We start from the raw sequence: 27,027 nt of genomic DNA, 5'->3' as shown, positions 1-27,027 counted from the left end.
ATTAGGTACAGGCACCACGTGTGTAATCAAATGCAAATCAGAGAGTACATCAACCATTTTGTTTTTCTGGAGGAAAACAGATTTTGTTGCTACACATCTAATAATTTCCTCCCAGTTAGTTACTTCTGACTGTTGAAAGGGGATGAAATCAGGAATGGAATAATACAAATAACAGAGAGGATTTCTGGAAGCTTGCAATAGTAGGATTGAATTTTTGGCAATCTGTAAAGAAAAAAAAAACAAAACAACAAAACCAAACACCCACAAGCAATGAGTAAAACTCTGAGGAAAGTGACAAAAAGAACCATTTTATTGACTAGCCAGAATGAACCCAGACAAAGTGAATGAGAGGACTAAGTGATGCAGGCAAGCAGTATTTGCTTGTCTGACATACAAACAAAGGCTTCCATCTCACTGTCCTTACCCAAGCAATATTCCCACTGACATCTGGAAACACTGAACCCGGGTAAGTTCTGGCAGGCTGAGCCTCAGATTCATTTTCACATTTTTTAAAAATACAGATTTTTGTTTATTCATTGTGAATAGATTAAAAATACAGCATATAGCAGTATCATTGCAAAAGTCTTTAAAATATACAGTTTTTCCCTTCAAAAGAATGTCACAGAATAAGTTGTGAATATTTCTGTAAACAATTTCCATTTTCATATTATTGACAGTCCCATTTACTGTATGGCTAAATCATATGATACACCTTAGGACAGAAGGTAGTCTTCATCACTAAAAAGCAGTATTTGCAAACAAAGAATTAATCATAATAATTTTTGCACTGAGTTGTGTGCACATTTACATACCAGATCTACACAGAGCTGACAGCAACTTTAGCAACTACTGAATTTAGCAAATTAGACTACACCAAAAAGTGTCAATTATTACACTCTACATCCTCTGCATGCACATTTTGGACAGGCACTTTCAATCTCCTCCCTACATGGTTAGTGGTGTTGTCACACATGCTTCCTTCTCAAGGAAAATCTCAAAGATTTGGCATCAACACCTTATGAGGGAAACAAATCCTTTTGTCTAAGTTTGCTATAGTCCCTACACTGTATAGGTTCTGCACAAAACAGACTATTCAACTGTCTTTAGAGGGGAGTGGCTTCACCTTTCACTGACAGCTGATATCTTAATGCTATGAACTGAAATAGAAAAAAAAAAAAAAGCCACATCCCAGAGAGGTTTTAGGCATCTAAAGCAGAACTTTGGATAGTTCATCTGAATTGCAGTTCTCTGGTTCTATTTCAGCATATTAGGAACAGAAAGTACTAGGTCCAAACATCTGGCCATTTTAGTACCTCACTACCCAAGACCAACTGAGATGTAGAAATGAGACCTTCCCCCATTAATGGGTGAAGACCTTGGTCTTCACTCTCAAAACAAAACAGGCCGTGGGCACTACTTTCCCACAACCCCTGCAATGTACAGCTAGATGATGTTGCCATGTGCTGCAAGGCTGCTCACAGCTACAACTGCCTGGTAGTTACAGCACCAGCCAGAAGCACAACACTGAGGATTACTTTCCCTTCTCTCCTAGAAAGGATTCAAATCCTCCCATCTCACTCCCTTAACCACCAGGAGATCACCCCTTTCAGACAGTGGCAGTTGTTATTGACATCATCCTTGGATACTGTCTAAGCAGTAATTCAAGATCCACTTGCCATAAAAAAGAGAAAATGGGAGCACAATTTGATCCCAGTGACAGGAACTTGCACAGGAAAGGGAGAACTGACTTCTGTTCCCTGAACAATTTCTGCATTTTACAAGAAATTAATATTCCTTGGCTATGCATGTGAGAAATCCTAATCAATCTGCATCATCTCTCAGCCTGCTTAGCTTTAAGCCTGCTTTTAAGAGCCTGGCTGAAGTGGTGAGCATTACAGGTCATTCAGCACTTCACAGGGGCTGCCCCTTGTGCACATCAATTTACACCTCAGGAGACAGCAAGGCCAAGGAAGCAGAAGCTTCCATCTTAAATCTCCTGCAAAATGCCTGTTAACCACAACCAAGGACCAGGAACAGCTTCTGTACTATCCATATAGATGGCACAGCAGCTTTGGAATAAAAGACTGGATTCGGAAGAAACTTATCTCTATACAATGATAATTCAACCACCACCAGGTATTTGTCCTCCCCTCACTAGTCAGGATTAGGCAAAGAGGACACAAATTCAAATGTTTGGGGATAATACTGTTCTCCCTTTCTAACTAGCAATTCTTCTCTAAATGGCATTTGAAACCATTTACAGATAAAACACCATTTAAAAATATACTTAAACCATGTAAATTGTTATCTGTACACAGAAATAGGTGAATCAACATCTCCTACCCTCTTCAAACACACATCTGGAAATGGTGGAAAATGTGTTCTCATTTTAAGTGAGATGATCTAGCTTCACTGAGATTTGAGATGACACTGTAAAAATAACTTCAAATTACCCATATATTACAAATCTTGCTACTGTCCATCACTAGACAAATATAAGGTCAGTAGAATTTTATCCAACTAAACTTTTATATGGTGCAAAATGTGAAACTGAGAGAGGTAGCTGCATGCCTCACCTCATCAGGAACATGAGTGATTTTCTAATGGTATAATATGCAATGCTGATAATGAATAAAACATTCCACCCTGAACATCCTCACTGCCAATCAGAATCATCTTCCCTCCCCCTGCCCAAACTAAGGATTCCATCTGAAATTCATTTGAGAATAACAGTGTCCAACAATGTCAGCAAAACAGAATGGGACTACTTACTAACATCAGTAGCTGCATCCATAAACTGAAAATTTACATTCATGTGCAAATTTGGTGAGATACACCAAAAATGATGAAGAAATGCTGAGAATTTAGGAAAATGTTTTTCTGTATGTGGAGAGGAGAAGAAAAATGTAAACTGATCATTTGCTGTGTAAAAAACAGGATGTCTAAAACCTAAACAAGAAGGCCTCATTTTCTTTTGTCAAAAAAAGAGACCCCTTAGTTCTAACAGTAAAAATGTACAAAAGGTCCAAGTGTGTCAGCACTACAGCTTTAAAACACAAACAGAAGTATGCTGTGGCACCCTACATACTACTTACACTTAGATTTCTACCCTCAAAAAATTATAAAACTAAAATACGAAAGAAAGAAACTGGTAACATCACATAAAAATACATCTTTTTAGCTGCAAATGCAGCAAGTGTATTAAAAAATTATATACAAGAACTGCTTAATTTCAGTGTCATTCTTCCATCACTGCCCAAGCCTCTTCTGCTTTTTCGTAGTACTGATTTGCCAGTCTGCCCTTCATGGCTTCCATGGCTGCTTCTGCTGCTTCTGTGTAAAGCTCACCTAGAGAGGAAACAGTACCAGTTATGTTGACAGAGTAAAGAAAGAACATGGCTTTAGCCTGAAGCAAATAAAGGACAAAAGGAGAAACTGAGGTCAAACTGCAGGACCGGATGTATGGGTGTGTTCTAATAGTGTCAGAGTTACACCAGCTGGGAATCTGGCTTCTGCTCTTCAAGTTGAAAGTGATACAAGTGGCTGCTGATGGCTCCTCAATATATTTGGAAGGATGGGAAATAGGACCAGCCTGTAAGAGCCCCCCAAGACAGACATCTAGGATGTAGGTTACACAGCAACTAAGAGAATGTTGTGTAGGGCCTGGGAGTCAATGGGTGTAACTCAAACTACAAGCACCAACCTGCAGCTCAGGAGAGTGACCCGAAGAGCAGCCTCGGAGGGAGTGAAGGTTGCCTGGCAGTGACTCAGTGTACCACAGATTGGACCTGGCACCACCCACTACCCTGTCACTGCCAAGATCTCTTCTTTCACTGTTACCAGCCTTGTTACACCCAGCATCATTAAATCTGAAGGTACTGACCCTCTCTGTGTTTTGTAACAGCTGAAGCAAGAAATCTATTTTTGGGGTACATGCTGGGGGAGAAGGGAAGAAAAAGCAGGATTATAGGTAACAGAAACAAAATGAGGCCACACCTGATCTCTGTGGATCCTTATCCAGGTTGAACCCTCCCATCATTAACATCTCTGCTTCCCTGGCCAGGAGCAGATATCGGGGCTCATCCTGAGTGCCATCATATTCACCTCCCTCATCATAGTCGGTCATGTTCAGCGCAGCATTGTACCAGTGCAGTGCCTCCTTCCAGTCCTGGGCCCTGAAGTACAAAAAGAATTTGGAAGATGGTTCCCTTAGGAAACAAATGTACTTTGCATTGGAGATTCAGCATCCAATTTTGTACCGGCTTCTCAGAGCTTTGATGCTCTCCAAGAAAGCAAATGTTCTCATGAAGACTCACTAACTGCACTGCAGCATTAGATCACTACAGCAAAATGAGGCTGGGGTCACGTTATGCAGGAATTACAGAGGAGAAAGTATTAGACTGAAGTGTTTTGCTGAGCTCCAGAGTCTGAGCCTCATTACCAGCTGTATGGTTTTGGTCTGGCATTTACATTTGTGAAAGTAACTGATTTAGAAAAAACCCTGAAGTTGCAGAATCTTGTTTCATAAATACATTAAAATCAGTTATTTTCATACTGAGAATGCTCAGTGAACTTCAATTAAAAGTTTATTGTTGACGGTGATAAAATTTATAGTTTCACTGTTGTGCAAAACAGAAAACCCAGGTAAATAACAAGGACATGCTAAAATAAAAAAGCAGAAAAATCGTTGCCCCAGCCCTGCCTCAGTGAAGTACCACCAAGTTAATTTAGCCATGCACAGTACCTGTCTGCACCGAGATTTACACCTGTATCATATGCTCTTGCTACCAAAATCATGGAAGGCCGGTCTCCAGCTTCTGCTGCTCTCAGCAAGTAATTAAATCCTTTATTTCTGTTCTCCTTTGTGTCCTAGTAAAGGAAACAAAACCTTTAAAATGCTTATTTCTAAGTAAAACCACCCCTTCATCCTTCTAACATTAAATGCAGCTTCTCAAAGTCAGCAAGTATTTAGTATGTCTGAGAAACTGGCACAGCCACAAGAAATAAAGCAGCTGAATAGTAAAGGTGGCTTCAAAAGCTTCCCAAAGGCATGCAGTAATTTACTGGCAAAACCAGAAAGAGGCGGCACGTTTTGCTGTTTTGTCCAAATCACAAAGTAATTATTTTTTCTGAAGAGGCTACAGAACACCTAACTATGGTTTTTGCTTTGTCTCCCTTTCCTGCTATTCCTATGTTATTTTTCCAATGGATTACAATTCTGCTTTTTGGCATTTTCCGTACCTCCAGAGTGACCTCGGAAAGAATGTGATGTGGCAGCTGAGAGCACATGAGTCCTAAGCCAACGATGGCTTCCAGCTCCCCGCAGTCTGCGGCGTGCTCCAGGTGGAACAGGGCCGACTCCCGATCCCACTCCTTGTCCTTCTCACAGAAGCGCCCGGCTTCATGATAGCGAACCATGGCCAGGTGAACCTGGACACAATTGCACAGGACAGACACAGGATCATGGAGGGATCCTTCAAAACCCCTCTGCCCACACTTTACCAGGTCTTAGAGGTATGTCCTGGAGTAAGAGGAGGCTCAGGGGAAATCTTATCACTCTCTACAATTATATAAAAGGAGGTTCTAGCAAGACGGGGCTCAGCATCTTCTCCCAAGCAGCTAGTGACAAGATGAAAGGAGATAGCCTCAAGCTGCACCAGGGGACATTCAGGTTGGACATCAGGAAGAATTTCTTCATTGAAAGGGTTGTTAAATACTGGAATGGACTGCCCAGGAAAGTGGTGGAATCATTGATCCTGGAGGTGCTCAAGAAACAACTGAACATGTCTGGTTGACAAGGTGGTGATCAGTCAGAGGCTAGACGCTGATCTTAGAGATCTTTTCCAACTTAAATGATTCTGTGAAAAACAGGTTTCTTCCCACACCAAAAGGTTTGAGAACACCTAAGGCTCCCAGGACGTTCAGAAAGACGTTTTAGGTATGGGCTTAAGACCATACATAAACCCAAACTTAATTCACATTTGCATTATCTGGAAAAGTCTGGAGTAAAAAGAGTCAGTCCATGCTACCAGTTTTCAGGAGCTCAGCTTTGCCTATGTGCGATGTATGTGGAGCAGGCACACCATATCCATCCCACTGTATCTTCCCTGTGTGATGCCTCTGGAAAGGCAGACTAACAACAGCAGGGTTCTTCCCAAAGGAGCCCAGACATTGCAAGGCCAAAAGCAGATGGAATTCACGGGTTCCTGAACTCAGATGTCCCTTATACAACATGGGTAGGTGACACAAAGCTATGGATGTGTTATTTTCACCTGCACAAATAAACGCATGCAGGGCAACAACTCTATGTAAGTAATAAATACAAGATGCTTCTTGTTGGATAAAACAGTATCAATAGGCCCATCCTACCTTCCCAAGGACTGACTTCCCAATTTTCTTTTCAAGTTCTAGTGCATTGAGCCTCTGAATTTCTTGGGCAACACAGGACGGTCTGTGGATGTGGACTCTGGAAGAGTTGTAGAGATTCCATTTCTCCACACTGATCTGAAATATGAAATATATGGTTATTTATATTCAAAATTAAAATTCCCATCCATATGGATTACCACCCAGGAATCAAAGCCTCCATTAATATTGTTACTTGGTAGTAAATACTGTATTTTAAAACACAGCTTTCAAAAGTCCTATTAGTAGCTGAATAAATGGTTATTATTGTTCATTAAATAAATGGAGTAAACCCCTCTATTTCTAATCTGAACATCATCACTTTACAGTGAAGTAAAGAATCATCTTAAAGTTCTGAATCAGAAAAAGTTACTTACAAAAATAAGGAACTGAATAGTCACACTAAGCACTGAAGTCACCCATGCACAAAAAAAATGAAACCCACACTTTTCTGTCCAGAATTTCAGTTAACAACACTTAAAATGCAGCTTGCATTCTAGAACTCTAGGAAAACGACATGTAACAATGCAGACAATGACAGGCAGATACATGTGTTGGCATTTCTCAGGAGGAGCAACCCAAACGAGAAGAAAGTTTTCAACATAAGAGGTCAATGGGAAACAGCTGAACACAATCCTATCATAATTAAGGCCTTTGCACGTACACAGGGGAAACACAGCAGGAAAGGTTACTGGCACAGAACTTCAGTCTGTTAAAGCTGTTTCAATTTTCTGAAACAGGAATATATAATAATTAAAAGGAAATTCTGAAAATTGTATCTAAATTAATTATTAATTGTTGTCAAAGCTCTGCTTTTAATTTCCTTTCATAGCAGTTATATGTTTAAGTTAAACCAAAGACCAATTATCACAGAAGTTATATCTTGTAAAAACATTCAAGGTCTGGTCTTTCCTAACTCAGGTGACAGTGCTTCTCTGCACTGTGTATCTATTTCAAACACTGCATGTTTTTAAGAAATCATATAATCACACATAGGATGTAATTCCAAAAATGACGCGCAAAAAGGAAATACAATTTAGTTAGGCAGAAAAAGAATCCATAGAACTAAAATTTATGTTTTTAAGTGAGAAACCCATGCATAATCACTGATTTATGACAGAGATCAGCTACAGAGGTGACAATTCGTTTCACAGTACTTCTTGAATGAGCAAATAAAGACGAAACATAAAAGGAAATAACAGAGAGGTAAGTTGATATTAATAAACATTTTCTGTAGCTGAAAAGGAAGGGAAACTGACATCTGGTTTAGTGATGCGGTTAGGTGGCAGATAAGTGGAACAAAGGACAAGCAGAGCAGCAAACTCATACTGTGAACATTTCTGCTTTATTTACCCTTGCAGAGCTTCCCAAACTGTCTTCATCAGACTCCTGCCTCCGGTTGTTGTTTGAATGGCCCTATGTTAATGTAAAGATTTGCATCATTCAATCTGCAGCAACTGATGTGTTCCAGGTTCACCCCTCTACACTATCCCCATCCTGCAGAATTAATAGTGACAACGACCAAAATGGTTTCCACTGGATCCTCTTCTTGCACTGATATCACAATATTCTAAGAAACATATCAAAATGATCAGGAACTTGGCACACATGGGCTTTAATCCTGTAAACTGGAGATGCCATGACAAATACCTTGCCAAAAGGAGATGACAAAAGGAGTAGTATCTTTGGAAGCAATATTCTCTTTCCTGTCTTCTAATTAAGTATCTTGTTAAGAACTCCAGGTCAAATAGCATTTATTTAAAAATGTGTATTTTGGAGGAGTAACCAAGTAACCCACAGGAATTCTAAAGTTCCATATTATTACCTGACAACAACGTTAAGTTCTGTAATGTTTGAAGCTATATAAAGCAAAGAGGGTAAACGAGTCTGAAAGCAGATCATATTCATGGATTCCATATGACAAGAAGATGGCTATACCTCCCAAATGCAATACACAATACTTAAAAAACCCACGCAACAACATGTAATCAAATATGATATTTGAAATTAAGCTACTCATTACAAATCATTTCTTCCTGTAGGACTGTCATTCCCAATATGAATAAGTAATTTTCAGCATCAGGGAATTTCTTTGTTTCCTCTGTTTTCAAAGTCTAGATCAGGATCAGATCTAGATCAGGAAGGACAAAAAACAAGATTCTTCTACAGAAACAGTTTAAGCATGAACAGGCCCAACTCTGCTATACCAGTCAGGTTCTTACCCTCTCTCTATGATCCAGATCTTCTGTCTCACTTCTCTTTTCACTGGGATATCCGCTGTCTCCACCATTTTCAAAATCCTACAGAAGACAAGAACAGAACAGCATTAGCATCACACTTTGTAAGGACCTTGGCTTGACACTTCTCACAGAGCAAACCTTTTGCTGCTTCAATGAAAAATACTGGATGGTTATACTGGATGAAAATGATTGTGCTACCTCTGCCAGAAGGAGCAAGACATTATACAGAAAGCACCATCTAAGATTGTCTTCTCCCTTACATACATTAAAAAAACCAACGACTTGCACATTTTATCAAATCAAGAATCCACTAAATACAGTTTTCAATCTTCAGTGGAAAATCAGTAACTGACAGCCCCTGGCACTAAGGCCCAGCACTGGAAAATGCCCATTGCAAACTTCCTGCATCTCCTCAGGCAAGGTTCTCTAACATCCCATGGTACCAGTACTTGCAGAGACCTCATCCATAGGGATTCTTTAGCTTTCATGCCACAGTAGTTGGCACAAGTGCCCAAGACACAACATGAAAGCAGGGGAACAGGTACATGCTTTAAGTACCTGTTAAAATACACCAGATGCAAATAAATTTCTGGTGGCAAAATAATGAATACTAAAATATTAAAATAAAATGTTCTTCCTTTACTAGAAACAGCAAATGCACAAAGGTAACATGATCTGCAAGAGTAAAAATAGGCAGAGCATCTTTATGTGCTTTTATTGAACAAAACCTTTGGGAAATCCTATAAAGACACATTTCATTAGGCAACTGCAACCTCATTTTCTGTTGGAAAGACACTCACCCTTTTGTTGTCAAGCTGATCCAAGTTATCCACTTCATTGAACACAGGCCAGTCTAGGAGAAATATTTGCTGTTATAAGGATAACATGATTGACAAAAAAGCTCTAGATATCATCATATTATTGCTGGTTTTTTTCACAGAGGCATCTGTACATTAATTATCTACATAGAAGTACTTTCAGTGTTATTTCTGCTCAAAGAGGAGCACCAAAAACAACCGTTCTGGACTAAATCAATGCTTGTTGTGGCTAAGAACAAAGTTAAGACAAAACCGAAGTAAGACAAGCCCACTGTTCAGAACCGCCCCCCGAGGTGATGGATGAGGCTCACTCACTGAGCACGTCCACCTTGTGGCTGTGAGGGGTTGCCGAGGAGGGAGAGCAGGGCAGGGAGTCAAATGCCACATCACTCATGCTTTCATCCCCGGAGTTCTCAGACAGGCGGAAGAGCAGAGGGGGCCGACTCCCGGACACCGTCCTCACCCGGCTGCTGCCGCATTTCTCCTCTGTGCCACGGAGAATCGTCTGAGCGGATTCCTTGGCAAATCAACAAGAAAGTCCTGTGAATAATCCTTCTGTGTATCCCAAGCATGCTACACAAGCCGATGTGGATGTTTATTAGGAGTCCTCTACGAAAGAGAGGGTATAAATATGCACATGTATAGTGAAGTATTTGCTTTGAAAAGTTCTACTCTGCAATAAAATATCAAGCCCTGACATTTTTACTGTCAGAGAGAGTTTTGTTTAGGACTGAATTTCATTCAAAGTGTTTCATCAAGTCCCATTCCCACCAAAATTAGCTGAAACTGAGATCAATTTGCAACAAGCATCAAATCAGGTTTGTGAGATCCAAAACTTAATAAATTATTTCAGCATTCAAAGATCTCCTTGGTCCCAAGCATACACTGTGTTACAAGGTTCCCTATTAATTAAAGCTACAGCTTAATTACACTTTTTCATCAAGCACTTACAAGCAATTTTTTATTATAATCCAAGGCATCTTTCTCTTTGGATGAAAGATCAAATGGTGCAAGCCCCATGCTTTTGCAGATCTTGTTGCAGAAATGAGAATGAAAGAACAAGGCCATACCTCGAACACCTAAGGCATTAAAAAAAGGTGAAGAAAGGGTTTAATCAAATTTTTATTATGATTTACTTACCAAAAGCAAAAATTCCAAAAGCTTTTTCTAAAAAGTCCAGAGAAAGAGAGAGAGAAATGCTTTGTAGCACACAGCCTAACCTACTTCCATTTCAACACCTGTAAGAGCTTTCCACTCTCTGCACAAGAGAGTTAAAGAGAGTCTGAAAAATCTTGAAAAGCTATGTATGAACAGGACATAATAAAAACCTAATTTGGCTGCATTGCTGAGGTATGTGCCTAAATTTGATCCTGCTTACAAAACCTGCAGTGTCCTATGAACAACTTCATATATAGACACTTGGAACTTCAAAAATACATGGTGCCTATCTCTCTGCACTCAGCTGTATCCATTCCTGCAACGTGACAAGGAAATCAAAGGCCATGATTACTGCTCTCACATTGTAGAAACTACTTAATTACATTTCTTGTTTAGGAGTAAGCCAGGAGACATGAGCCAAGATCAGCTCTCATTTTAAGTCTGCCCTTATATGACAGCTGAGCTGTACAGGACTCCTCACAACAGAACTTCCCCAGCTGCTTGCAAGACCCTCAGAAATGAGTGGCTACTCAGCAGAGCTGGGAAATAAAAAGAAGCACCCCTTAGTACGTGAAACAGAATAATTGATTTTACCTAGGTTGCCATCTCCAAAATCTGTACCACTCTCTGTATGGATCTGAGGGTCTGTGTAAAGATCTCCAACTCCCTGGATATCAACAACAATGAGTTGGTGTCCTGAGCGCTCAAAGGTGAAGTGACTGAAGGCCTGGAAAGAACCATAGAAGATGTCTGAGAACACTCTCCCTGGATCTACTGGAAACAGCAACATATATTCACCTGTTATAAATGGGAAAAGAAGTCTGATAACCCTATCAGTGAAATAAAACTGGTACAAACATCATGATGAAAGAAGCAAGAGAGACTAAAAGCATGTAGTATCGTGTCTCTCCAACCTGCTCCAACTCACAGATAGGCTAAAAAAGGCAGGGTGAAAAGCAGCAGTGGGCACAGGCAGGGTAAAGAAGATTGCTTAATTCCTCATTTTTGTACTGGAGATTGCTTTTCACTAGAGTCTTCACCTTAGGTAGTGGGGAGCTGGCTAGCAGAGGGAACAACAGTGGGCTCTGAAGCCAGTGCAGAGTAACTTCTGTATAAACATTCGGGCTGTGCCTGTGAATCTGCAAGCTCTGCATCTCTGGGACACTGCTTCCTTCTGCCAACAAGCCTTAGCTCTGCCACATCTTGGAAAAAAACCCCATAAATAAATGTGAGCATCCCCACAAATTCTTCTTCCCCTCTGAGAGCTCCCCTGAGTGACTGCTCTGTGTCTACATTTGTGTATCAGACAATGAATTATACATTTGTGCTCTCCAAAAAACACATTTCAAGAATCAGGTATAAAAAGCCCTTCTCTTCAGCATAAAGCTGAGATATTAGGAATCTTCTGGGAAGGCCTCCAAAAAAGTGTTGCCAGGCTTGGGGGAGGTGACTGGTGGTGATAGACAAACATTTTAACTGCAGCAAATACCACAGAACATTTTGTTCCCAACCTGTGAAAGCACAGCACTGATTCAGTGCACAGACAACAGCCCAGAACATAAATTCTCTGCTTACATTAAGCATCATGATAAATACCTTAAAAATAGTGGAAAAAATGTAAAGAACAGAACTCTCAAGGCTCAGTAAAATACCTTCATTACATTGACCACTTTGCATTTTTCGACAGTATTTTAAATTTATTTCACAAGATTCAAGAATCACTTCAAATCTGTACTTGTATTTCTATATGCAATCTCAGATTCAGCTATTGAGAGGCTGCAGCTGGAAAAACCAACATTTTTATATGCTAATGGACTAGATATATTTACATGCATTGGATACCAGCCACGTCTTGTGCATTACATGAGGCACCGAAAGACTATTCAGTACATACTACATGAGAGATCTCACTGCCTCGATTTGAAGAAAGTTTGAAATATTTTGATGCCTGCAGTTATAATTAAAGGGCTTAAGGTTTCCAAAGAGTATTAACCCTGTTCAACTCAACTGTAATCAACTGAAATGCAAGAAAGAAGCACTCAGCGCTTCAAAGAGCAGGCCCCAAGTAAGGGGCAGACAAACTGCAAATAGAGAAATTAATCTGGCATTGTACTGCAGAGCCTGCAGTTTCCTTTCTTGGCAGTCATGCAAGACCTCTGGAGAGAGCCCAGAAATTCCCTGCAGCACTCTATGGAAACCGTTAAACAAAGCCTCACTTGCGGAGTTAGACGAATGTTGTCGTCTCGCACAAATCCAGAATTTGAGTTGTATTTGATGTATTTGCCCTCAATGTAATGTTCCAGATGAAAGAGAGGCTTTCCAGGCCTGTTCTTCATTTCAATAATACAGGTCTGTACTATATCCACCTGGGGAGGGAAAGAAGATAAACAATGACTAACAGAATACTGTCTTTGGATCAAAGTGCGTGTGAATCCTCAGCCACGAAAACTTTCCCAACACAAGAATCTGAACAATTGCTAAGATCTTTCTGTTTAACTGGGGGGAAGAGTACTGTGCTTCTTGAGTTACTGGAGGAATTCCATAAATTAAAAGCAGTCAGTTCAAAACACCTCACTTCTGCAACAAATCCCTCTGAAAAAATTCTCAGCAAGTGCTGGCTTTCTATTTTATCTTCTGGGTACCTTAAGAGTACTCTGCAAGCAGAGTCTGCTCTGCACCCAGAGAGCAAAACATACTGTCACTACTGCACAACTTGAAAAAATGCCTTTTCAGAGAAGGACTGAAGGTATCTACTGTTCAGGTTATCTCTGTATTCTGCCTTAGCTTCTCCCTCTGTCCCATACACATTCCTAAAGGAGAAACCATCACAACTCTCACTCTACTTGCATATTTTCTCCTATATGGCATTTAAAAATTCTAGATTTGTAAATTTCCTCTGTGTGCTTCACTGTATAACTCACCTTGCTGTTATGAGACAGGTAGTTATTAACTAACCCCTACATGTGAGGCAATGCAAATAAATATCCCACATATCAAAACCTCTCATTTTGGCCATTAAAATTGTTAAGGCTTCCAGCAGGTTTCCAGCTCTTCTCAAAACTCACTGTTAGTTACATATTTGGATAGGTGTGCAAGATTTAAGCATCTACCTTCCTGAAGCACTAACAGTTAAGCGCTTACTGAGACTGCTGCTGGCAATAAATTCTGTGACATCTCTGGTTATCTCAAAAGCAGCTGGGCACACATCAAAGAGAGCACTACAAACATCATTTTATTTTGGTTTTCAGTCAACAGCTGAGAACAGTCAGACATGCACAAACACACAGCCCCTAGTCCTGGAAATATAAAGCAATTTCTGTATTTACTCCACTGAAAATCAGCTATCATTTAACAGAAAACGTAGTAGGGCAAAAGAATCTATCTAAGAATTTGAATGTGATGGAATGTGAACAAGTAATTCCCTCCAAATTATGTCTGAAATGAAGCCAACAGAAGCACAGTACTGCATTTTTGCTTTGATCCTTCAATGCACCTGTTTTGGTGGCTTGTGCCGGTTGTACTCTTCTCCCCAGAGTTTTGCTTCCATCTGCAGTCGAACATCCTCAAAATACACATCCCTGCTCACACTCTCTATGTATTGCTTGGCAACATAATTATAGGCACCTTTCCAGTTCTGAGTGTGTAAGAAGTTGGACAGCTTTTTTCTGAAAGACAAATCAATCGTTAGTGAAAGGAAACCCAAGGATTTTAGTTTAATATTTCCCCTTTCTTTGCCTGCATGGATAGAGCCAGGTTCCAAGATGAGCATTACCCTCAGTCATTTACCAGGTATTCTACCTGAAACGTGAAGCACAGGAAGGGGACAAGGGAGAATGAAACACCCTTTGGGAATGGCTGGGATGTGCCAAACTGTTTGGTTTAGATGCAGCTACACATGCTCTGAACTTTCTCCTTTTCTCAATTCCTTTCCCTCCCTGCTCCTCTCAAACCCAGAGTATGAAGGGTTGGTGCCTCCTCAACAACCTGTTCTAATGTCAACAATTATTTTCTGCAGAAATTACCGGGGAGTGGCCTTTCAAACATGAACTGAGAAACCTCTTCTGGGATAAATGCAATCTGCTGCTTCTCAACACATAGCAGTTACTGCTCAGTAACCCACATGCTCCCAGAAGCAAAATTGCACCTGACAGTTCTCATGATGCAATTTGTTGATGTGCAAATCTTTAATCCACAGATCCCTCCAAAGCAAGGGGGCTGGGGCAGGAGGGTGGTAGTGAGTAGCACAGGAAAACTTTGATAAGAGAGGATCTGCTGACTGCCAACAAATGCATTAAGCAGGTGCTTTAATCAGCAGCAGCACCCAAACTCTCAACCCTTCCCTCTCCTTCCTCTCCTCTCCCTGCCAAGACCCTGGTGCAGAGGTCTTGGTTCAGGGGACACTCTACAGGCCAAACAACTTGATGCTGTCTGTCCTCCTACACGGATGGGTACACAGTCATTGCAACAGAGGCCTTGGAAAGAATGAACAAGGAAGTGAGGTAAGAATTTCAGCCAGCTCTCAAACTTCCCAGTTCTTGAAGGAACACACTCCTCTGCATAAAACAAGCCAGCTCATGTTTTTCTGAAGCCAATACCCTCTCATTGTTTCACTGGGCCACAGGCAGCTAATGCTCTCACTTTCTTAATTTAAGACTAGCAGAGTTACAAAAATCTAGGAGAGAGCTCCAGATGGGAAATATCAATGTACCACTGACACATATGGGAAACCAGCAGTAGGAAGCTGACATTCAAGTTATGCTTTCTTAGTACCAGAGGTTAAGGCAAAACTGCTAACAAATTTCTGTTTATGGCATTCCTCAAAATATTGTGTAATGGGGAGTTTGGTAAATAACAAGAGCTAAAAGCAATGTCAGCGGGCTGAGATTTGTTACTTCCTAGGCTTCATTCACTACTGTATCCAGCTGGCTTTGCAGGAACAGAGCCACCAGCGTGAACTGATACTGAAACAACACCAAACTGGAGCACTGAAGGGTTACTTGTCTTCCATTTTGCTCAAGTTCAAAACATCCCATTTCTGTCTTTCAGGAGTATCTATCTTTCCAGAGTTGAAACCACACATGAAGTGCAATTTCTCTGGATTCCACATATGGGAAGAAGAGGGAATGGTTTCAAACACACACACATGTACATTTGTTTCCAGAGCGTGGAAGGGGTGGGGTAATCTCTTAGCACAAAGCAATTTATATCTGGATGCTGATGCCCACAATAACATTTGATAACACTCTGCAAGGAAAGGAAAGTTCCTACTCTGTCTTCCCCCACACTTTATCCTTCTGGGCAGCACAACTGTTAGTGTTCAAGTTCTGCCTTACTCAGAACATCATTTTGGTTTACGTGATCCAAAGCAAACTCTAGGAGGATAACCTTCTTCACAAGCTGAGGCTTTTCCAGTTGGAACGGAACCATCCAAACATTTTTTCTCCTTTTTTCTGCCTAACTATAGGCCTCAAGTTGGTCTCCAGGCTGCCCACACCTACGACCTCATATCAAATTTTAAAGTATTTTAGCACACAAGGAACACAGAAACAAAGCAGCTGTTACCACACATTCATTAATATTTTGCCTCCCAGAGATGGTTGAAGTAGAACATTCAGAGAACATTCCCCTTTCTAAATGCCACTCCCTGCAGGTAGAGTCACACAAACAGGAATAAACCCCTCAGCAATGCCCTTTAGAAAGGAGTTGAGCTTCACACAATTTCCACTACATCTAAGTGAAATTAGAGTCACCATAGAAAAAAATACTGCAGGGAAGCCGACAAGATGAAGTGGGCAGGTACTCACGTTCTGAAACACTCTCGCATTGCTCCACGGCCGAAAGGCTGGGGAAAAGAAGAAACAAAAACCCAGCATTGCCATTTCCACAAAGTTAATTTCTAACCAGTAAGAGACACAACCATGACTTCCCCTTTACATAGGGCAGAAAGCAGTTTTCAAACAGGCTCTATAAAAATATTTCCTCAAGGAAAAATGAAAACCCACTGGTAGTGCAAGCAGGTATCTGGGGAAAAGGCACTTGGATAACCTCCCCCCCAATGTCCCATGGAGAAGACATGGTATGTCTTTCAAATAAGTTATTTAAATTCTCTCCCCAGTTGGGAGTCAGCTCTGTGTGTCTGCCTAAAGAAGCTTCACAGACCTCATGCTCTCTGCTTTCAGGCTTCCATTCAGGATGCGCCAAACAGAGCATCATCTCCCCAGATGCCAAATACTATGCCAGCAGCACAGAGCGAGGCGACCCCAACACACAATCAACCCCAGGACTTAAATGGGAAGTGACAGTGCCTTCTACCCTCACATACAGAAAATTCAGCTGGTTTTCATTCTAAAAGCAGAAATTATTTGGGAGCACACAAAATACTAAGACTACTGCCAGGCAGGGAAACGATGCCAGAAGGAAATGGGAGGGGTGACATGGAAGGGAAATCACTGGGAATGGAACAAATGCCTCATGTTGCTGACAGGGAAGGCCTGACTCCATTTTCTACTCTATCCTGGAGAGAATGAGACAAAGAAAAAGAGATAGGAGAAAAGAACTACATTGAGACTTCAAAACTTCTATGAGGAAAACATCTTGCTGCCACTATTCAGGAACAGAAAGGAAATTACAAACTTGCTGCTAGTAAACATGAAGGACAGCGTGATCTTACTTGTGAAGCCATCTTGATAAGGACTTCATCTTCAACCCAGTCCCCAGTAACTGCATTGTACCTGCAAAATCAGGAGATGTGTCTCAGAAAAATGCAAAGGGAACCCAAATCCTCCCATTTCCAGCACCTGTCCTTCCTCATCTGTAACTGACTCTGGAAAGTGCTGCTGCCACTCCCACACAAAAGCTTCTAGTCTTCCCACCACACTCTGGTCCTCCTCACTTTGGGCAGGCAAGCAGAAACACATTTAACTCTTTGAAGAGACACTGAAGCCTCCTGTCAATGAGCAGATTGCAATGCAGAATCTGAACTTCTGTAACACTGCAAATCAGACTTTATCTGCTTTGAAGTTAAACCTCCTCTGTGATGCCTGGGCAGCACGCTGGGGGGCAAAAAGGGACTCACCAAGTTCTACACACTGAGCAGGTTGTCTCCCCCAACCCTGAGCTTGCATAAACCTGCCTCGGGGCTGTGGAGAATGTGAGCAGCACCAGCTGTGAGAAGCCGTGGGGCCAGGAACTGCCCAACACTGCACTGAGGGAAGAGCAAGTCCCTGCACAACCCTGTGATACAACAAAGAGTTCGACTGTGGTCTCTCCCCACCCCTTTAACTCCCAACACAGTGAAAGCCAAATTGAGAACCACAGCAGCTGAGTCATCAACACATGATTGTTTCCAGCTTGGTTCCCCCAGCCCGCACAGAGTAATTCATGCACGCAGACACCCCATATTCCTCCTTATATATTATGTATCATCTCAGTTTGCAGTAGATAAAAAAGATGAAAATAGGAGTATCAGAGCCACCTCTTTTTAGTAGTGTATTGAGTAGCCCTAAACCAAAATTTTCACTTATTTGTATTTTAAAATATGTGAACTATTTCAGGACTGTGTGGCTGACCAGGGACAGATGCAGTCTATGGGGAAGAGCAGCACTGCATGACTGGTACGGGATTGGAAGGGAGGCCTCCCCAAACACTGATGCTAAGTGCTGATTAGCTGGCCTCTAACCCCTAACCCTTCCTCCCAGAAACCTGTGTCAGTAGAGTAAATATTTTGGCAAAGCTCGTGTTAAAGCACTGAAACCAGTTTCAAGGCCAAACTGCCTTTTAGCACGTAGACCACGCTGAGCTATTCTGGGCTTTATAAGGATTTAAATTCCAGCCACATGCAATACCGCATGGACCAGCAACACTGAAACTGCTATTTTGGGAAAGGCACAGGGGGCTTTGTTGCTTTCTTTCCTAAACTACTTAAACTAAGTATGCTGCCTCTTTGTTGGGATTCATTTCCTTATTAGATTAAATTTATGGCATCAATAAACCAACTAGAAAATACTTTTCAGCCTTGTTTCCTGTCTACACAGTGAAAGTCCTAGATACTGCTTAGGTGGGAGAGAAAGAGTGTGACCATGGTTTGCTGAAAGGTTTCTTTTTTGATGATGTGCAGTATTTACATATTCCTGGGAGACTGAGTTAAAACACACTCACTTTGGGCATTATGAAAAGCCTTCAGCCATGTAACTACAGATACTCTGCACGACACAAACACAGCCCTTGCACAAACCAGCAGCTCTATGTAACATCAGCATCCAAAGCAGAAGACCCACAGACCTGTAACGAGTGGCGTGCTCCGTCTCAACGTCCTCCAGATGAAATTCTGCCCAGGGATCAGGCATGTGCTTGGCTTTCTCAATAGCATGTTTCCAGGTTTCCTGAAGAAGTTACAGACTGGCACTTTATATATAATCAGCAGTAGCTCACAAAACCAGCACTTTCTAGAGCACATCAGGATCTCAATGCTATGAAGATGTGCAACTACACAAGCCCCCAAAGCACTACTCAGAGCAGGGACCAAATAGTACCAAAGACCACCATGACCTTTTTATAGTGTCAATTATAATTAAACTAGTTCAGATATATAAAGCATAGATTTCAGTTCAATTTGCACCAACTGTAAAGTTACTGAGAATAGAATCTGGCACAGTATATACCAGATATAATTTACAAAACCTGTGGTAATTTGCAGATATCTCTGACACACCCTGCAAGTGGCAATAAGGCACACCTAAATGATATTAATTCACTTTTTCTGTTTTGATTTTTAGCTTTTCATACCTAACAGCATATGCTGATTTTGCACGCATACAAGTATAAGAAAGTCCAGTAATGATACAATTTATATGGATAAAGGGTCCCAGACTCTGCTCAGCATGAGAATGAAGAAATTAGAAAGCTGTAAAAATTGATTATTATAACAATTCCAGACAAGTAGCTATTTCAATGTTCACCAAGTCAACAGTAAAATATCAAAGCAGTTTTCTGGAGTATAAACAGTCTCTCTCTACCAGCCAATTTGGACGCTTTACTTTTAACATTTTGTTCTCCCTCTCTTTACATTGTATATTTCCAAGAAAACTGGAGATATGACCCTGTGATGCCAAATGCCAAATGCCTTCTGCAAAGTAAGCAGGAGAAAAAGCACTCTGCACCCTGCCAGTAAAGAAGTACTGAGCTCTGAGGTATTATTACTGCCTCTGACTGAATTTCAAGTGTGCAGAAATGGTAACTTTTGACATTTGGGGATTTTTTTGGTTTTTGTCCTCAGGAATTTAAATCAGTCTTTTTTTATTAAAAAAATACTCTATGAACTTGTGTCAGCAACAGCAGCAAGGAAGTTTTTGAAGCAGCTAAGCTTTAAATGTTCATGTTTATTTTGAACTTCAGCTTTAACTATGCATACCTTGCAAACAATTTAAATGCTCCCCTTTCTGACAATAATAACACAAAATTAAAACAATACTACATTAAAGAAAACTAGTTTAAAGGACATGTTGACAAAGATTTCCTACATGTTTCATAAGAAAATGAAGTTGCCTCAGGTCATGCAATGACAGCTTATATGGACCTGAGAATTTCCATACTTAAATACCTATGACAGAAATAAGGAATAAGGAGAGACAACAACAACAATTGCTTGGTCAATCAGCTGTATCAAATCATTCTTGAGTAGATTCCCTCTTCAAAAGGTGATGTATGTTCATGTTAGATGGTAATTTAAATAAGTTAATTACTTGCACTTGATCTCTTGAGGTACTTTGTACAAAGTACTCTCATCTTCAAACAAACACATGGATTTCATGGAAATGGTGCTAACAGGGCAATTTTTCTCCTGCTGGAGGCATATGGCTGCCATACAGTGACATTTCAGGGTAGAGAACACAAGATGGGTATTATTCCATTTAACGAGTACCTCTTTTAGTTTTGACTTGATGACTTTTATGGGCTGAGGCAATCAGTCCTCCCAAACAATAAAGTAATTAAAAAAAAAGGTCCATAAAAGGGAAAAAAAAAACCAAACCAAAAAAAAATCATAATGCATCTATTACACATGGTGTTGACATTTTCTTTTTAACCTACCCGACCATGGTCAACCACAGAGCCATGCTTAGAACGATGCTGTGTGTCATTCTAAAGGATCCATGAAAGACATGAAAGCAGGAAAACACATGTGATAAGACAAATGATTGACAAAGAGTCTTGGTTCTCTTTGTTAGTTTAAAAAAAAAAAATCCAGTAAAAAGCCATTCTTCAGTTTATATTTCCAATTTAAGTTCATTCTTAGAACCCCTGTGAACAAACCTATTGAGGTAAGTTGGTAATTTTTTTTATTGGAAAGCATGTATTTAAAGGGTCTTGCCTATTAACTAGCTAATTAAACATTGCTGAGTCCTGTTTAAAGCAGAATTAACAGCAATTTCTCTATCTGGCTCTGCCTTTCATTATCAATGGCCCACACTGCCTTTCTTTAGCTCTGGGGTCTAACAGGCAGACTCTGATAGGCCAGGCTGTGGGGTTTAGGATGCCATCAGTTCTGGCTGTCTGCTTCGTAATGTTGGAAGTCACCATTCCTGCAGCTTAAACAGGACATGGAGACTTGCTTGCTCCACATCTCCACACAAAGCAATTTATCTGTCATAGGAGCTACAGTTCTAAACTAGACATTGTGGAGACCAAAACACAGGCACAAACATTCTGCAGAAGCAAAATGACAGCTTAGGAAGGAGGAAATAATTGCAATTTCTGAAGTCCTTATCAGTTTTATCTCAGACCATATGACTCAGAAATTGCACTGCAGACCCAGAGGCAAGTGTTTAGAACATGTTAAAATGTACACACAGATGAAGACCAAGCTCCCTATCAGGTCTTAACTTGCTTAGCTTAGCATACACCAGCATCTGTCCCATTTCTATACTAAGCTTTTGCTCCTCACCTTCCTTAGGAATACACACCTTTTAAAGTTTCTATTCACTAGCTTTGGTAAAAATCTTTCTGCAGACAAGCCAGCTTCACTTTCAATGTGTTACTCAATATGTTATCTGACTGAAATAAATCCCCTGGAATCTTTTCACAAATAAAGCATGCATTAGGCATTACTGTGATTTTAGAGTATCTATTAAATAAATGTTAATATTTATAAGAAGAAATGTGTTAATAAACCACATTAAATTGTAGTCTAGACAAAATCTAAGAGACATGCCAGTTTAGCACAAACTGTGTTTATTTAGAGTATCTAAGCTACAGAGTGGATGTCACTTGAGGTTCCATTGCCTGGCCTGATCTGTGTGAAGGGAGCTGAGTTAAAAAGGACACACTGCCAAGGAAGCACCAGCTATGGCCCCTCTGACCTCTCTGCAATGCTGTAGCTGCTGCTCATCCCAAAAAGGTCAGATACTGCTCACGTACGCTGCCAAGAACTACTGCCAGTGTCACACTTCATGCCCAAGCATGAAAGTCAACATGTCAAAAGCTCCCGAAGAAGGAATTACAACATAAAAACTAACCATTAAATTCTATAATTTACGATTTTATTTGCCCAACTAAAAATATCATAGGCTTGCAAAATTAATAATAAGTTATCTTCTGACAGGCCCCAATTTATCTTACATCAAGTGTATTATCTTTTGAATTTCCCAATCAACGCACTGCTTGTAAATGGTTTGATCCTTATGGCAGTGAATTGTTCTCCTGGATTGAGTGGAAGAAGATCTCCCACTGAACTGAAAGGGACAGTAAGCAATTCCATGGCAGTGTCAGACTATTGGCTTAATGGAATTAACTGCAGGTCTGGAAAAACAGATGAGCATCTTCATTGAAAAGTGTTAGTTACAAGAGATGAAGCAGTTAGAGAATGTCTCATGCCAACCAAGTAAAACCAAAACCTTAATGAAGACTGGAGCCAATACTTACCTTAAAGCTAAAGCTTCTGGGAGAAGAGCTTGAACTGTACTGCTCAGTTTTTGCTAAGCTGCTGTAATAATTGTCTACTTTGGTATTGGTAGACTTGTTAGAAACTGGATCATCAGTTATTGGACAGATAAAATAACTGTCTTCATCATCACTATCAGCATCAAGATAATTCCCAGAGTCCGCTGGAGTTGTTCTGGCATTATCAATCCCTTCCATACGAAAAATAAGGTCCTCGTCTGCCATGTTTGCAGGAGGTTGGTTTAACTCCTGCAACGACTGGAACACCCACTCCTCCAATGCACATGCAAACAGGGGGAAGAAGCTGGGTGAGGGAGGAAAAAAGGAAAAGGGCTGTTATTAAAAGAAAAAATAATGCATGACACCGATGTCAGCACACTGGCAGAAAAGAAACATATTTGCATCTGGCTCTATAAAAGTAATCCTCAAGTACCTACATGCAGTTTTGAACACCTCTGCTAGAGCTGGGTTTCCAGAAGGCATTCTGGTTTTAAACTGCTACAGGACTGAGAAGATAGGAGCTAGCATTATTCTATACTTGGTTATCTCCTCCTCCAAGTGTTTTTATTCTTCCTTATATGAAATGCTGAGTTTCACAACATTAGTCTTAGAAACTTGTTTTACCTTGAACACCACAGTTAGGTTTTCAAATCTTTTCAGGACAACTTTTCTCAAGGGTATTGTTCACAAATTATGCATCAAATGAATTTGAGAGTATTATTAAAAAAATTTTCCACCATCCACAAGATTTAAACTGACTTTTAGCTCACATACAATCAACAGTCCACAGTGGAAAATAGGCTGCTGAAAGTGTAGCATATTGCAGAAAAATGAGGTGGAGGAATGATCAAAGCCCTTGGAAGAGGTGGAAGTTTACACAGATACTCTGAAAATACTGGCATGTACAAAACAGAGGATTAGTGTGAATTTTCAAAATGTGGCCCTGATGCTGGCTGAGCAACAGGATGTAATTTAAAACAGATGCTTCCAAGTGTCACATTGTTTAGTTCTTCACCCAACCAGCAAAATCAAGGATTTTCACACAGCTAGCCTAATAGAACAACCATAAACCAAAGTTTTCAGTTTTGCTTCACTGTTATTCTTCAGCCCTTTGCATTTTGAGTCCTCTTTCTCCACGAAACAGGACGATGAATACACTCCTACAGCAGTATTCATAGTTGCAGACTTTACTCCCCAGTTACCAAGAAACTGGTCACCACAGAAACAGTGCCTTAACATGTGGCAGCTTTCACCAGCAACATTATCTCGTTGATTACTGCTCTTCTGATGGGGGCAGCATTCCCACACCTCAGCCAGCAACACAGGTAACTCCAGCACTCCATCCCCACCAGGCAGCAGCAGCTCTGGAAAACCACTGCTGCAGGAGGTCTCAGCCAGCTCACCTCACTTTGCCCTGGAGCAGCTCTGGAGTGCTCACATAACCTGCTCTTCCAGGAAAGACCACACAGGAGCTGTCGATTCTGGAAAGGGGCAGTAGCACATACCTGGCAGCGGAAGGTGTCCTCAGTTGCCACTGCCATTTTTACCGTGATCATCTTACTCAGTGTGCACTGAGTGCTGGAGAAACTCTACTGCCTGTCACACACACAGACAGCAAGTGTCAATGATGCTTCAAGGATGTGACTATTCCAGGACATACCAGAGCACTGGACAGCCCCATTACACCCAAGTGCTGTCCTGCACTCCCTTCTGCTCCTGCTGTCACACACACCAGCAGATCCATGGCGTTCAGGACAGTTTGAGAAGCAGCAGCAATGCAGGACTGCAGGTTGTGCAGCAGTGACTGCAACCATTCTGATTTCTGTGACTTGTGTAAATGGAGTATCACTACACACATCAGTTTCTATTTAAAGCTAATGGTGTTTATAAAAAGTCTCTTGTTTTTTCTTGGAACCGTATTTCTTGCAAAGTACTTGTGGTGTTTACTTTGGAAGTGGATATACCAAGAGCCATACTCACGTAACGTGCTCTTTAAAACAGAATTCAATAACCACATCTTGAACTACACAAACACTGCTCTAAACCTCACAGTTTGCTTGATAAAAAGCCTTATAAAAAAGCCTGAGCTTGATCTCAAGGATTATATTCTGTGCTTTTGCATTATAGCACAGAAGTTGTACTATCTAGGAATTTCTGTTACTACTGCTGTTGTGTTTTGATCATTTAATCTTTAATATCCATTACAGAAGCATTCCTAAGGCTAAGCAACAAGGAGAGTGAGACTGCACTGAACCAAGCCTGCCAGCCTGCATTATCACACACAACCTGTAATTTTAACTACCCACTCCAACCCACTTTGAAAATTTATTCCATTTTTAATCAACCTTGTACTATGTGATTCAAAATGCAGAGAATTTAAAATACAGTTCTTAAATCTGCTCTAGTCTGTATTAATTTTTTTCCCATGCCTGTTTCAAGCATTTTTCTTTCTCTTGCCTTTATACCCAAGAGCCACATGACCAGGAGGGGCAGGTGAGTCGCAAGGACAACATGCAAATATGTGAACACAGATAAACAGCAGGGAAAATTCACATCTCAGGGCTGTTAAAGCCTGACTTGTTTCTTGTAGGAGTCTGTTGTTACAAAGCACTGCTGGGTTTGGTGAGAGTCTTGACCAAGGTTCCACCGTGGCCTCAGCATCTGCCTTAATTCATCCCAAAGAGCTGAGTGATAGGAATGCTCCAGTCAGCAAAAGAAGGGACAACCAGAGCATCTCCAGTTGCTTCTAACTCACTGTTTCAGCTCAGACATGGCCCTCTGCACCTCTTTAACACAGGACGGGGGAACACTACTGCCTTGCAGCAGAATCCCCAGCTTCTCTTGAAGAGAAGCATTAAAGCAAGCATGACCCAGCTCTCCCCAGTATAATACTAAATCCCTTTTGGTTTAATACCGCATCAGTCAAAGCCATTTAACAGGATACCTGTAAGAGTAACAAGCAGTTTTTTTCTTGAAAGAGAGAAGTCATCTCTCAGATTAACAGTCTTTTAAAATACAGATTCAAAATTTAACCTAAGCAACTATACAGACTGTGCACCTTAAAAAGTACTACCACCCTTATGAACAGACACAAAGCTACATAACATTGTCCAGAACAACCCCACTAGCTATGTTAATGATCTGTAGGACATTACAGAACTATTTTGCTTTCCAAACACGCAACCGACCCCTGAAAAGAAAATGTCTATTCTCATCTGCACCACACACTGCAAGAAAACAAGTTAGTGAGTCTAGGTAAGAGCAGTGATAAAAAACAAGATTAAAAACCCCACAGATAACTCACTGTCTACCTTTGAAAACCTTGTCTTACCAAAGACAGATCTTCTAATGAGAAGCCTTTAACACAGGTTCCATCGAGTGTGTCACTACTGCAAACACCATGGCACAAATCACAGTCCGTTTGCCTGCAAGCACAGCTGGGACAACCACTGTATTAGTCTAAGTGTTAGAGAGCACCGACGCAAAATTCATGAAGCAAACGGGTGAGTTCATCTGCACCAGCCCAGAGTACGAAGCACTTGAGACAAAACCCTGGGCAAGGAAACACAGCACGGCTTCAAACACACGAATGGCTTTTAGAGCTGCAGGCAGTGAGGCACAAGAACAGCCCTTCCGAGTCAAGTCCACCCTGCTGCCAAACACACAAATAAACACTACGTTAACAGTACCCAAAACACGGGGGTAGAAAAGGACAGGAGAGGAACTTGCAAGATAACTTGAAAATAGCCTTCCATTGCCATTAATAGACCTGCCATTTCAACTGGCTTTAAATACTCTGCACAATTACCTATCACTGACTTTTTGTAAGCATTTCCTCAGTACCCCACGTTGTTAATTAAACCCGTGCTTTATGCGTACTGAGGCATTTGAAGAATTCTCCAAATACGAGCCGTCCTGGAGCAATCCCAAGCTGTCAGGGCGGACTCAGCCGCGGTCAGCCCTGCACACAGCAGCTGCTCCACGGTCACAGACAGCACTTGGCACTTTTAAACAGCGTAGGCACCAAATTATGCGCACTACCGCGGAAACATAAATGGACGAAACGCTAATCTTCAGGTGCGAGCGCAGCACTGCTGCCCAATAGCAGAAACCAGGTTATTTTTGGGCCCGCGCAGAAGCCTGAACCACCCCACTGATCATCATTTTCCGCAATTAAAAACGCCCTTCCCGCCGCGGGCAGCGCTGAGGCAGCTCCCCACCGCCGCCGGGTCACGCCCCGCACCGCGACGGCACCTACCGGCTTAGGAGAGCCCCGCTCCACCGCGCAGCCCGGTACGGAGCGATCTCACAGCCCTCACAGCCCCCACAGCCGAGCTGCCGCCCCGCCGAGAGAAGGCAGGCGGGGGGAGGAGAAGCCGCCCCGCTGAGGGGAGGGAGGAGGCGGGAGCCGGGCACCGGGGCCGCCCCTCGCCGCCCGCGCCGCCTTCGCGCTCGCGGCCCTGGCCCGGCAG

At 41.4% G+C, this 27,027-nt stretch overlaps 1 protein-coding gene across 4 annotated transcripts; it reads right to left on the bottom strand.

The window, feature by feature from the left end:
* Positions 1 to 287: 287 nt before the first annotated feature.
* EEF2K (eukaryotic elongation factor 2 kinase) lies at positions 288 to 26,936 on the bottom strand. Of its 4 annotated transcripts, none has more exons than XM_048321170.1 (19): positions 26,814 to 26,936; positions 22,538 to 22,859; positions 20,708 to 20,758; positions 18,902 to 19,002; positions 17,292 to 17,352; positions 16,426 to 16,463; positions 14,115 to 14,286; positions 12,838 to 12,987; positions 11,216 to 11,348; positions 10,415 to 10,542; positions 9,779 to 9,980; positions 9,446 to 9,498; positions 8,628 to 8,705; positions 7,759 to 7,821; positions 6,370 to 6,504; positions 5,242 to 5,430; positions 4,745 to 4,869; positions 3,997 to 4,175; positions 288 to 3,348 (listed from the first exon to the last, which is right to left on the bottom strand). In XM_048321170.1, exons 2-19 carry the CDS (start codon positions 22,778 to 22,780, stop codon positions 3,239 to 3,241), a joined length of 2,211 nt encoding a protein of 736 aa, XP_048177127.1. In that variant the 5' UTR covers positions 22,781 to 22,859; positions 26,814 to 26,936; the 3' UTR covers positions 288 to 3,238. The 4 variants fall into 4 exon arrangements, with proteins under 4 accessions (XP_048177127.1, XP_048177128.1, XP_048177129.1 ...); XM_048321171.1 differs by lacking the exon at positions 26,814 to 26,936 and adding an exon at positions 25,887 to 26,449; XM_048321172.1 differs by lacking the exon at positions 20,708 to 20,758.
* Positions 26,937 to 27,027: the final 91 nt, after the last annotated feature.

This window comes from Corvus hawaiiensis, chromosome 16 (genome assembly GCF_020740725.1).
Source record: "Corvus hawaiiensis isolate bCorHaw1 chromosome 16, bCorHaw1.pri.cur, whole genome shotgun sequence".
NCBI lineage: Eukaryota > Metazoa > Chordata > Aves > Passeriformes > Corvidae > Corvus > Corvus hawaiiensis.
Note: the sequence above shows the minus strand (reverse complement) of the source record. Positions and strands in the feature narration are given on the sequence as shown.

Excerpts from the sequence above, each read along its gene's own strand:
- EEF2K (XM_048321170.1), bottom strand. The coding sequence starts at position 22,780 with ATGGCAGACGAGGACCTTATTTTTCGTATGGAAGGGATTGATAATGCC. Across the intron at positions 6,505-7,758 it reads GTTTGGGAAGCTCTGCAAGG|ATCAGTGTGGAGAAATGGAA; the intron begins GTAAATAAAGCA and ends TTCATATTTCAG. Across the intron at positions 3,349-3,996 it reads TAAGGATCCACAGAGATCAG|GTGAGCTTTACACAGAAGCA; the intron begins GTGTGGCCTCAT and ends TTTCCTCTCTAG.